This window comes from Meles meles, chromosome 13 (genome assembly GCF_922984935.1).
Source record: "Meles meles chromosome 13, mMelMel3.1 paternal haplotype, whole genome shotgun sequence".
NCBI classification, from domain to species: Eukaryota; Metazoa; Chordata; class Mammalia; order Carnivora; family Mustelidae; genus Meles; species Meles meles.
The window spans coordinates 46,585,617-46,599,583 of record NC_060078.1 but is presented as its reverse complement, the minus strand read 5'-3'; the positions used below and the strand labels follow the sequence as shown (position 1 = coordinate 46,599,583).

General features: G+C 41.1%; 1 protein-coding gene across 3 annotated transcripts in view; it reads right to left on the bottom strand.

Moving 5' to 3' along the window:
* WDFY4 (WDFY family member 4) overlaps positions 1–13,967 on the bottom strand; it is a 271,420-nt gene that overhangs the window by 106,162 nt on the left and 151,291 nt on the right. For all 3 annotated transcript variants that reach the window (XM_046027423.1, XM_046027426.1, XM_046027425.1), the window contains exon 40: positions 4,111–4,188. In XM_046027423.1, the coding sequence (XP_045883379.1) occupies positions 4,111–4,188 (78 nt within the window). The remainder of the gene's footprint in view (positions 1–4,110; positions 4,189–13,967) is intronic.

Genomic DNA, 13,967 nt, shown 5'->3' with positions numbered 1-13,967 from the left:
CTAAAAGAAAGGCTATTTCTGGTATGACAGGCACCTTGCAAAGAGCTTTAACCAGAAAAGCCTGGAATGTTTTAAGAACATCACAGGAAGAATGAGGCATTTCTGTACCTTATGGTAAGGACTCCCCACAAGAAGAGGACAATCTGGGCATACAACAGAGCGGAACCAAAGCAGCTGGACCACCAGGAACAGAACAAATATAACGTGGGAAAGGCAAAGGGGAATTTGGACAGGGCCAGAGGACAGGAAATGGTTTTTGCCAGTACTACTGGAATGACAAGAAACTGGAGAGACTGAATACTAGAATTGCCAGATTTACTGATAATATAATGATGGGATATAATGATGCTTGGATTAACTTCCAGGGCATTGGGTAATGTAACCTTGTCATACTGTGGGCTCCTGCCATCTCCAGAGACCTCTCAGTTGTGGGTAAAATACCAAGTTAGAGAAGTCTTATACCACCTATTCTTGAAAGTCCTATGGGGCCAGAATCCCTGAATCTCACTAGTACCACCCTCCTGGGGAGATCTCATTGAGTACACTTGGAAGAAGCTATCCTTGAAGAACATGGCAGGTTTCACAAATCTGATCACTTTATAGAATCTGGACATGGTTTTTCTGGAAGTGGAGAGGGGTCTGCACTGGGAAAATGTTTTGCCCCTTAAAAGAGCAGGGTGGACACTCCAGACCCCATTATCTCTGGCAGACGGTGATTACCTCTGCATTCCTCTAAATGTTCAAACAATCTGTCTTAAATATTTAAACACTTGGAAACTATCCTTATGGATTAGCCTCAAAATGCTGATTTTCTCAAAAATACCTCAAGCAGTAGAACTCTACACAGCTTTCTCAAGTATTCTCTGAACCCCATTCAGGCCTGTTGCTGAAAATGAGCAAGGCTAATGCTCTAGAAGGCTGTTTACTTTCCTTCTGAACTTGGAGCCTCTGTTGAGGTTCTGTCCTTTCCCCCATGAACTTTCAATCTTACAAATTGGAGCAGAAACTTACAAAGTGCCACACAGCACATCTCTCCTAGCCATAAGCAAATCACCCCAGCTCTTCCAATTGTGAGAAGAGAGATGCTCACACTCTTGACTGGATGCTGATTTGGACATTTAGACAAACAAATCCTTCATTTTGAAATGGAACAAGTATGATAAGGATGTCCATAAATAAAGAATGCAATCTTAAACAATTCATCTTGTTTTCCCCCCAGTAACAATTGAATTTATTGGCCATATTGCTAGTCCTGAGAGAAGTTGGTGAAGACAAATGGTGGGACACTGATGGGCAAGGGTCTTTCCAAGGGGCACGGGTGATATGCAAATAAGCCAGCAGGGCACCTGTCCTGCTGTGCAATGCAGTCAGCAATGTTGGGGTGGGGAAGATGCCCCTGATAAGGCCCTTCTCCAAATGGAGAGTCTGTTTAGGACCAGCGCTGCCAGAGAAATCAGAATGCTTCCTGATCGCTTTGATGGCAGCATGTCCTGTAGACTCCCAGATTTCTCTTTCACCCTTGTGAAGTCTGATGAACTGTCCCCTCTTACAGAACAGCCAGGGAGACTGTATTGTTAACCTGCATGTTTCTGAGGTACAGGATGCACAGCTCATGAATCCATAGTCCCAGGGCCATGTGTGGGCTCCTAAATGAGCTCATATGGAAATAATTAGACCAAATTACTTGCCTTAAGTTGATCAGAGCCAGTTTGTTTCCCTGACATTTGGGCACTGTTGTTCCACCCTTCCTTGGCTCCTCACCTCACCCCAGGCACAGCCCATGGTCCCTTGCACCCTACTGCTCTTCTCTTTATAGTAGAACATCCTAGGATTGGCCCCACCACCCTGCTTGTGGTTACTTCTTTACTCTTGGTCCTCTACTGAGTTTTTTTTTTTTTTTAAGATTTTATTTATTTATTTGACAGAGAGAGAGATCACAAGCAGGCAGAGAGACAGGCAGAGAGAGGTGGAAACAGGCTCCCCGCTGAGCGGAGAGCCCGATGCGGGGCTCGATCCCAGGACCCTGAGACCATGACCTGGAGCCGAAGGCAAAGGCTTACCCACTGAGCCACCCAGGTGCCCCGGTCCTCTACTGAGTTTTAAGAACCCTCCAGGCACAGCAGTAGTGTTATAATCTCTGCATTTTGTATACCTAACATAGGCTTTGGAACAGAAAAATCATAAAGAAAATAATATATTTAGTAAGGTTTTACTACTACATGTTGTGTTCTATTATTGGCAACCATTTTTTTCCTTTTAAAAAAATTAACATATAATGTATTATTTGCCCCAAGGGTATAGGTCTATGAATCGTCAGGCTAACACACTTCACAGCACTCACCAGAGCACATACCCTCCCCAATGTCCATAACCCAACCACCCTCTCCAAACCCCCGTCCTTCCGGCAACCCTCAGTTTGTTTCCTGAGATTAAGAGTCTCTTACGGTTTGTCTCCCTCCCGATCCCATCTTGATTCATTTTTTCCTTCCTTCCCCCTCAAGCCCCCCACTCTGCCTCTCAAATACCTCATATCAGGAAGATCATATAATAATTGTCTTTCTCTGATTGACTTATTTCACTCAGCACAATACCCTCTAGTTCCATCCATGTCATCACAAATGGCAACATTTCATGTCTTTTGATGGCTGCATAGTATTCCAGTGTATATATGTATGTGTGTGTGTGTGTGTGTGTGTGTGTGTGTGTATATATATATATATATATATATATATATATATATATATGTTCATCTGTTGATGAACATCTAGGTTCTTTCCATAGTTTGGCTGTTGTGGACATTGCTGCTATAAACATTCAGGTGCATGTGCCCCTTCGGATCACTACATTTGTATCTTTAGGGTAAATACCCAGTAGTGTGATTGCTGGGTCATAGGGTAGCTCTATTTTCGACTTTTTGAGGAACCTCCATGCTGTTTTCCAGAGTGGTTGCACCAGCTTGCATTCCCACCAACAGTGTAGGAGGGTTCCCCTTTTTCCAACATCCTCGCCAGCGCCTGTCATTTCCTGACTGGTTAATTTTACCCATTCTGACTGGTGTGAGGTGGTATCTCATTGTGGTTTTGATTTGTACTTTCCTGATATTGGCAACCATTTTTAATCACATTTTATGAACAATACTGACTAAAGATGAACTTCTTGGCCCATTCAATAACCACACATGGATCACATATTCCCTGCCAGCCACTTCTAGACCCTCTACACTTGTTCTTTAATGTTTGCAGTTAGGCAGTATGATCCCATCTTCGAGATGGGGACCCTGAGGCTCAGACTCCACACCTGGGAAGAGGCAGACCTGAGACCCAACTAGAGATCTCACTGGCATGAAAGATAATGCCATTTACTTTCACTGTCCAAAAATCACACCTAGAGAGGTGTTTCAATTATCTAAATCTGCCCTGATGAGTGGTGACCCCTTGAATTTTGGATAAAATGCAAAAGCCCTAAGGTGGTAGCAGGCTCTGTGTGCTCAGATCCTGCCTCATCGTCACCCTTATTCATTTCCAGCTCAGGTCACCCAGTCACTTCTTCCAGTTAATTGGTCACATCCAGCTCTTTCTTGACCAGGACCTTCCCGCATGTCCTCCCTTAGGCAGAAACATCCTCAAAATACTTCCGTCCATCTTCCTCCTTCAGATCTCAACATAATGGTCACTTTCTTGGAGGGGGGCCTCTGATCTGCCCAAGGTAAATTCTCCCCACATCATAATCTCTCATCGTACCTATATTTTCCATGTCTCTTGCTTGTCATAAGTAATAATGATCTATTTATTTGTGCTGTTATTTAATACACAGAGGTAGAGTGAAGCTACCAGAGAGCCAGGCCGATGTCTGCTCTATGTACAATTGTGCCCTGAGCTCACAGCAGTGTCTGAGGCACCCTGGGCTCTTGACATCTGTTTACTAGTGGATGAATGAGTAGATGAAAGGATAAACATGCTACCTCTCTCCTCAGCTGCTGACAACACACGTGTTGCTCACCTATGGTTGACTTAGCCAACTAGAATTTAAACCAAAGGTCCTTCTGAGTCTTCATTTCAGAATCAAGGGAGTGTCCAGTCTTCTGAGCAGGGAAGAGAGGTTGTTTCTTACCTGTATATGATCTTTGTATAAAGATGCATACAGTTCCTGTCCTCTTCTTCTGTAGTTCTCGATACATGACACAAAGTCCTGGAAGAGAGAGGAAACACGTGACAGCTTAATGACAGTTGTGATTTGAGATAAGAACTCGTCTCCTGGGCCACCTGGGTGGCTCAGTGGGTTAAAGCCTCTGCCTTCGGCTCAGGTCATGATCTCAGGGTCCTGGGATCGAGCCCCGCATCGGGCTCTCTGCTCAGCAGGGAGCCTGCTTCCTCCTCTCTCTCTCTTTCTGCCTGCATCTCTGCCTACTCATGATCTCTATCTGTCAAATAAATAAATAAAGTCTTTAAAAAAAAAAGAACTGTCTCCTCTGACCAATTATCAGGGGGAAATAACAGTTACAAGTTGTGTTGGTCAAATCAATCATAACCTCATAAATAAAGACTTTACCTATGTTGATACACACACACACACACACACACACACACACACACACACAAATGTCTGTGGCATACTTCTACTTCCAGCTATCTCACACCATATGTGAAATCCCATTATAATATGTGCAAAGACATAAATAGACATTTCACTACAGAATATACAGATGGCAACTAGACACATGAAAATATGTTCTACATCATTTCCACTAGGAAAATGAAAATTAAAACTACAGTGGGGGGTGGGAGGATGGGGTAACAGGGTGATGGGCACTAAAAAGGGCAAGTGATGTACTGAGCCCTGAGTGTTACATAAAGCTGATGAATCACTGAACTCTACCTCTGGAACTAATAATACACTGCATATTAATCAATTGAATTCAAATTAAAAACAAAAACAAACAAAAAACTACAGTGAGATATTAATGCACATCTATCCAAACTGCTAAAATTAAAAGGTAATAACACCAAATGCTGGTGAAGGTACAGTTCTAACTTTTCAGTTAGAACCTCATGTACTGTGGTAAGAAGTTATGGTACAGCCACTCCGGAAAACAGGTCAGTAGTGTTTTTAAAATGGCTATCAGACACATGAAAAAATGTTCATCATCACTAGCCATCAGGGAGATTCAAATTAAAACTACATTGAGATACCACCTGACACCAGTTAGAATGGCCAAAATTAGCAAGACAGGAAACAACGTGTGTTGGAGAGGATGTGGAGAAAGAGGAACCCTCTTACACTGTTGGTGGGAATGCAAGTTGGTGCAGCCACTTTGGAGAACAGTGTGGAGATTCCTGAAGAAATTAAGAATAGAGCTTCCCTATGACCCTGCAATTGCACTGCTGGGTATTTACCCCAAAGATACAGATGTAGTGAAAAGGAGAGCCATCTGTACCCCAATGTTTATTGCAGCAATGGCTACGGTCGCCAAACTGTGGAAAGAACCAAGATGCCCTTCAACAGACGAATGGATAAGGAAGATGTGGTACATATACACAATGGAGTATTATGCCTCCATCAGAAAGGATGAATACCCAACTTTTGTAGCAACATGGACGGGACTGGAAGAGATTATGCTGAGAGAAATAAGTCAAGCAGAGAGAGTCAAGTATCATATGGTCTCACTTATTTGTGGAGCATAACAAAGAACACGGTGGACATGGGGAGATGGAGAGGACAGGGAGTTGAGAGAAACTGGAAGGGGAGATGAACCATGAGGAACTATGGACTCTGAAAAACAACCAGAGGGTTTTGAAGGGGCGGGGGGGGGGGGGATGTTGAGGAACCAGGTGGTGGGTAATAGGGACGGCATGTACTGTATGGAGCACTGGGTGTAGTGCAAAAACAATGAACACTGTTATGCTGAAAATAAAGAAATAAAAAAAAATGATAATAAAAAAAAATCTATGTAACTACCATATGACCCAACAGTTTGACTCCTGGGAATGTATCCCAGTGAAATGAAAACTTATACTCACACAAAAACTAAAACCCATACATACATGTTTATAGCATCTTTATTCATTAATAGACAAAAACTGGAAACAACCCAGATGTCCTTCAACAGGCAAATGGTTAAACATATTATGATGCATCCATACCATGGAACACTTACAAATAAAAAGGATAAACTGTTGGTTGTTGATACATGCAGCAACAACCTGGATGAATTTGCAAAGAATTCCACTGAGTGTGAAAAGACAATCCCGAAAGGTCACATACTATATGGTTCCATTTAACAGTATTTTGAAATGACACAATTATAGAAATGGAAAACGCACAAGTGGTTATAAGAGGTTATGGGAATAAGGGGAAAGGCAGTGGGAATGGCCATCACAGGGAACCATGAGGGATTCTTGATTGAGATGTTTTCAGTTATGATATTTACTGCAGTTTTATAAGATGACGCCAGTGGGGAGCTGGGTAAATGGTACCTGGTATCTCTCTCTCTCTCTGTCTTGCTTTCTTTCCTTCTTTCTCTTTCTTTCTTCCTCTCTTTCTGTTTCTCTTTCTTTTTTCCTTCCTTCCTTCCTTCCTTCCTTCCTTCCTTCCTTCCTTCCTTTTTGAGAGAGAGAGAGAGAGAGAGCATGCACAAGCCAGGGAGGGGCAGAGGGAGAGGGAGAGAGAGAATCTTAAGCAGATTCCAAGTTCAGTATGAATCCTGACACTGGGCTCGATCTCACAATCCTGAGATCATAACCCAAGACAAAATCAAGAGTCAGATGCTTAACCAACTGAGCCACCCAGGCAGCCCTACATTATCTCTTATAACTGCATATAAATCTACAATTCTCAAGATAAAAAGTTTAGTTTAAAAAAAGTCACTGAGGGCTTTATCTTTACCATTCTAAAAAATACTCATGTCAAGAATATATTTTAAAACTGCTATTAATCAATGAGGAAAGAAAACCAGAAAAAAAATAGAAACTTTTAAAAAGAAAAAATTGAACAGGCATTTAATTTTAAAAGATGTCCTAGGGATGCCAGGGTGGCTCAGTCAGTTAAGCATCTGCCTTTGACTCAGGTCACGATCCCAGAGTCTTGGGATCAAGTTCCACATTGGGCATCTTCTCAGCAGGAAGTTTGCTTCTCCCTCTGCCTGCTGCTCCCTGTGCTGGGGTGATCTCTCTCTCTCTCTCTCTCTCTGACAAATAAATAAAACAAATCTTTAAAAAAATAATAAATAAATAAAAGATGTCCTACTAGCCAACAGACATACAAGAGTATGGTCAACTCATTTGTCATTTGGGGAACATAAATTAAAACCACAATGAGAACATTCAAAATTCAAATAGGCTAATTATATCATATTTTGATTATGATATGGAGCAAATGAACTCTCATATACTGCTATATTGGTACAACCATTTTGGAACATTGTTTGGCACTATCTTAAAAAGTGAATATACTTATACTCAATGACTCAGAAATTTCATTCCTGGATATATAGCCAATAGAAATTCATATATATGTGTTCCTAAAGTCATGTAAAGCAATGTTCATCACAGCAGTGTTTGAAATAGGCTCTATTCAGTACTAGTCAGTACTACTCAGTATTTGAATAGTCTGGGAACGATGCAAATGTCCATCAGTAGCAGACTGGGTACATCAAGTTTGATATATTTATATATTGAATATTCTACAGTAATGGTTCTTAAAGTGGTCCGTAAATCCTAGAGGTTACTGAAACCCTTTCAGGGAATCTGTGAAGTAAAATTTACTTTCAAAACACTGGGACATCTCTGTCTTTTTTTTCACTATGTTCACATTTCTACTGATGGCCCAAAAGCAATGGGGAGTAGAACTAGTATCATAATCTAAACCAAGGAATTGGCCCCAACAGTACAATCATCATTGTGTATATTCCTCACCACTAGGAAATCATATCAGAAAAAAATCCTCACATAAGAATAGCACTGATAAAACAGTAGAAAATATTAATTTTTATTAAATCTCAAGTTTTGAATATACTTTTTTAATAATCTGTATGATAAAATGGAAGTATGCATAAAGCACTTCTGAATACCCAAAAACATGATGGTTGTTTCAAGAAAAAGCACTATGCAATTATTAGAGTTATGAGCTAAACTGGCTGCTTTTGTCATAGAACACCATTTTTATTTGAAAGAATGACTCAAAGACAAAATTATAGTTATTAAGACCTCAGTGCTTGGCAGATATTTTCTTAAAAATAAACAAAATAAATCCATCAACTCAAATAAAGCAATCTGATACTATTTGCTGCCAAAGATAAAATTGAGCTTTCAAATTTAAATATTAGTATGTTGGACATTGTGTATCTGCCTCTTTGAGCTTAACAATTTCCGAGTAGCTAAAAGTTTTCCTTGTAAGACTAATGGTGACATGACCATGATAAAAATAATGTTGTACAAGGAAGCATGTCAACATTAGGGAGATCTATGTAACTCAGGGAGCCAATATTCTGAAAGAATGCTAGGATGCATTTTACAAAATCATGTATGGGTTAAAACATCCATTCAAAGTGTAAAATAGATCAATAGATTTTAATGTAATTGAAGACAAAAATTTTACTAATAAAGGTTTCAACTAAACTTTAAGAAACTACTACTTGTTGGGTTTTGGTGTAGTATCAAAGAATGTCTAGAATTTTCTGAAAAGGCTTTTAAAAATGCTCCTTTCTTTTCTACCTACATATCTTCAGGGACTAGATTTTCTTCATATATTTCAACCAAGAAAAAAAAAGTACAACTGATTGAGTAAAGAAGCAGATACAGGAAACCAGATGTCTTCTTACTATGTCAAACAGATATTAAAGAGACTTGCAAAACTATAAAACAATACTACTCTTTTAACAATTCTTGTTTTGAAAAAAATAAAGCTATTCATTAAAATGTTATGTTTAAATATAATGGCTTTATTACTGTTATTTTTAAATGAATTAATAAAGGCATTACTTTTTAAATTTTGTTTTAATTTCTAATGTGGTAAATATCAATAGATACAGTCTATATAATCAAAAGCTTTTTGGAGTCCTCAATCATTTTTTTAAAGATTTTATTTATTTATTTGACAGACAGAGATCACAAATAGGCAGAGAGGCAGGCAGAGAGAGAGGAGGAAGCAGGCTCCCCGCGGAGCAGAGAGCCCGATGCGGGGCTCGATCCCAGGATCCTGGGATCATGACCTGAGCTGAAGACAGAGGCTTTAACCCACTGAGCCACCCAGGTGCCCCCTCAATCATTTTTAAGAGGACAAACAGGTCCTGAGAATTACTGTGTCGATACTATGAAAATGAATGAATTACTACTTCATGCAATGACATAGATAAATTGCACAAATGTAATCTGGAGTGAGATAAGTCAGAGAAAAGTATATATACCATGTCATTTTCATTTACAAAAAAGTAACAATGTGAAAAATGAAGTTATGGTATTAGAGGTCAGAATAGTCGGAATAGTCGCTACTTTGGGGGAAGAGGGGACTAGTGATTAGGATGGGACATACAGTTTGGGAGTGCTTCTGGGTTGCTATTACTGCTGCATTTTCTTGTCTGGGTACTGGTTCATTCTCAAAATTCTTAAATCTGTTTATTTGTGATTTGGACACTTTTTCTATGTATGTTATATTTCAATAAGATTAAAAAAGTGTTTATAAGTAAAGACTCAAAAATATGAAAACAATACAATTTTAAAATCCCAGTTACAGTTTTGGAGTAGTGGGAATAGGAAGATTCCTTTATTTTCTTTTATTTCCTTTTTTTGCAAAATTTTCTTTAATATTGCTGTTTACACGTGTTTATACACATTTATAAGTAAAGCAATCCTTATGAGCATCACAAGTGACATAAAATGCTGACAAATTTGACTAATTTTACATCTAAGGCAAAAGCCGAGACTTCTTTCTAATACGATGCCTTAGAGACATGCAGCAGGAGAAGAGAACTCTTGGGGAACACTTGGACACAAAGTAGCTCCCATCAAAATAGCACATGTACCATCTTGCCAAAAAGGGATGGGCCTTGTGTGAATGGCCGCAGGGAATTAACTGGGGCTAGGGTAAGGCCTTCCAGGCAGGCAGACTTCAGCTAGGCATATGAAAAGATATCCAGATTCCCATGTTGCTCAGTGTTGCTAAATGAGAGAATGGAAGGTAGAAAGAGTATAAGACCAGGGACCTTGATACTTGGCCCTTACTAGCCACAGTACATGGGCAAACCACTTAACGTTTTTGAAATCTGATTTACCGTCTACAAGACGAGGTTCACATTACCTCCTTTGACTATTCTGAAGAGATGTCATGAAGAGAGGATAAGACCACATAAGAGAGGATAAGAGAGGATAAGTCATGAAGAGAGGCTGAAAGTACTTTGTAAACTGAAAAGGTCACCCAAAGAGACTATTTTGTGTAGGTCCTGGGTAAGATCAGTTGAAAACTGTTGACCTAGATGGTCTCTTCAAACTTCACAGTTAGATAAAATGCCGTTATGAGTTAAATTATAAATCATCTTTCCTCTTCAAATAAATTTCCTCTCTACAATAGCTATAGCCCAGGATTGTTTATATCCTTGCTCAGATACTTCATTTCTAATTTCAAATTCACTCTCTATTGTTCAGTTCAGAAAATACTCATTATTCACCTACTATTTTCCAGGTACTAGAGTACAAAGGTGAACCCTGTATCTGGTTTTGTGGAGTCTAATGGGAGAGATGGATGGTTATGAGCTGCCATGGCCAATGCTGAGCCAGAGGTCAGCACAGAACATGGGAACACAGGACTCTGTAAGCACAGAGAAGAGGAGACCTTGTCTCGAATCACAGTCAGAAAAGGCTCTGTGTTTGAGATGTTGCTTTAGTTGTATCTTAAAAGAGAGGTTTTCAATAGAAGTCTGATGTAGTCCATTAGCATTTTTGATAACTCAATCTTACAGGAATTTGATAGATGGATTTAATGAAAGCAAGACTGGTAGTAGGGAGCCCCCTTAGGACACTACCATGACAGTACAAGTGAGACATCACACAGTGGAATGAGTGATGTGGAATCGTTAAATTCAGGAATTATATGAAACATGAAATCAGTAGGAATCAGTGACTGTATGAGATGGTAAGAATTTCTCCAATATTTCCAGTTTGCCTAATGAATTAAATTAGGTCAACTAAATGAAGAAAAATTAAGAGCGATCACAAGAATAAGAGAAAGAACAAGTGTAAGTGATATGAGGACATGCTGAATATCAAGTGTCGGATGTACAGCTGTGCCTCCCTAGAATAAAGCCCAGGTGAGATGTCCAAGGTTGATGGATTTGTGAGTCATGAGCAACCAGATGCTAGGCAAACCCTGAGAGATGATAAGATCCTGCACGGGGAGTAAGTACAGTGATGAGACCAATAAGACAAGGTACAAGACCTGGAGAACACCAGTGAAGTTCAGGCCAGGAGGAGAAAGTTTAGAGAAGTTTAAGGAAAATGAGAAAGGGATATCATGGAAGCCAAGGGCCATGTGACCATTAGTGAATGCACCAGAGAAGTGACAAAGCCTGAAAATGTCCACAGGATATGTCTGCGGATATTGGTCACTGGTAACTTCTTTGAGTATTTCAGAGGAATGATTAGGCAGCAACGAATCAACTAGAAATGTGGAGATAAGACAGTGGAGACAAGGAGTGTAAAGCAACTCACTGAAGAAATTTGACTTATGAAGAAAAGAAACAGAGGTGGGAGCAGAGTCACATGATAAAAGAGAAAGAACATGACTCAAGTGTATTACCAGGCTGCGGGGAGCTTGGCAGTGGGTGGGAGAAGCTTGAAGAGCAAAGGAAAAGTCCCTGATGGTGTAGGTTCTACTGGATAAGCAAGAAAAGATGGGATTGGCAGCCCAGCAGAGGTCCACCTGAACAATGGCGAAGGGAGAGGCTGCTCATGCTGCAAGGTGAAGGGAAGGACCTAGCACTGCACACTGACAAAGAAGTTTCCATATGCATTATCATGTTTAATGCTTTTCTCCTGACAAATCTGTATTGGGACTGTTCCCATTTTACAGAAGAGGAAATGGGACAAGAGAGGGAGAGGGACTCCAACAACACTCCACGGAAGTGTGACGCTAGACGATGACTCCCTGGATGCTGGCATCCTGTGTGTCTTCCCCGCTTGCATTTCCACTCCACAGTGCTAGGCGATTGTTACTTTCCCACTGGCCTTTGAGATCTTTCGTGCTCTGGAAAGCTGTGTGCTCAGGATGTGGAGACAGGAGGTCGGCCATTCGGGTCGGTTCAAGGGCAGAGGCCCATCTGCCTGGGCAGTGGTGAATGTGGTACGTCGATCAGGGACAAATTCAGAGCAGAGCTCTGCATCACTTCTTGGAACTAAATAGCCTTTGCTTAGCAACTGCCTGTGTGTTAAAGAGTTTGAGAACCTCTGAAGTAGAACAAAGGGCCTCAGAAGGCCATTTGGAGACTTGAGAAGGATGTAGATCTGGTTTAGAGCCTGTGCCCTGCTCTCCCAGTGCCTCCTTAGGGAAGGGTTTGGCTACAGCCTCCAGACCAGATCTTGAAATAGGGAATGGGGCACATCCTATTGGAAGGTCACCTGTAAGTGAGCTGCCCTCAGCTTAGCGGGGTCCACCTTTGCCAGGGCACCCCTGGGGCTGGCCAACTGCTGGTGACCTTCCTGCCCACAGGGCTTCCCAGGAAGCTCCCGCTGTCCACTGATGATGGTCGTTACATTTGTTTGTTTAAAGCATCATTAGCCCTGTAATCCCAGCTGTGCAGCCTCGCAAACACAAGGAAGGCCAACATCTGAATGCAGCCCCTCGGACCTTGCTCAGAAACTTGGGGCCAAGATAACAGTCAGAGGTCTGGGCTCTCCAGCCGAGCAGCACACATGCTGGGTATGGGACTAAACTCTTCACCTGGACCATATCTACTGCATGCTGACATGCTGCACATCTCTTTTGAAACCTCACCATTTTTACTGCTTAGTAATTTCTTGCAAGGAAACTATTCGATATGTACACAAATATTCACTGACAAGATTTTCCACCACCCTGTTTATAGCAGCACAAAATGACACACCGTAAATATCAACACATGGAAGAATGGCTTATCCTTATGAAAGAATATTGGGCAGTCACCACAAATCATGCTCTTCCAAAGGGCAACCACTAGCCCACATGGTGCCTTTGTGTCCCCTTTGGGCAGACACTGACCTAGGCCTGGACAGATGACTTGAACAGTGGAACAAAGGCTGGATTTCAGCTTCCTTTTGCCACTCTGGCCAGATGTCTTTACATGTAACTGCTATGGTCATTCACTGTGGCCCTGGTGTCAAAAAAGATTTAAGGATATGGAACTGAGTTTTTGATATATTCATATTTTTTAAAGATTTGATTTATTTATTTGACAGAGAGAGAGAGATCACAAGTAGGCAGAGAGGCAGAAGAGAGAGGGGGGAAGCAGGCTCCCTGCTGAGCAGAGAGCCTGATGTGGCGCTTGATCCCAGGACCCTGAGATCATGACCTGAACCGAAGGCAGAGGCTTAACCCACTGAGACACCCAGGTGCCCCAATATATTCATATTTTTTAAAGGAGGTTAGAAAACTATATGCTAACAATAACAACAACAATTAAATGTATATGAATTTGGATAGAAAAGAAAACTTAATAGAAAATAGTATTGCATGCCAAATACTTCCAGTTCTCTCCTCCCATAGGTACATGGCATGATTACCCTTCCTGCTACCTTTGAGCTATGTGATGCTGGGAAGAAGTGTGTAGAAGCTTGAAGGGCTCACGGGCAATTCGCTAAGTTCTTTTTTAATTGCCATGGCAGCATTCAATGTTCTAGACTCAATGTTCTGCTCCATGAGCCAGTGTCTCTGAGTGAGGACAAGGCACAGCAGACTCCTGGCCAACTCACACAGTACTTGTGGCACAAGGGAGAAACTTGACTTTG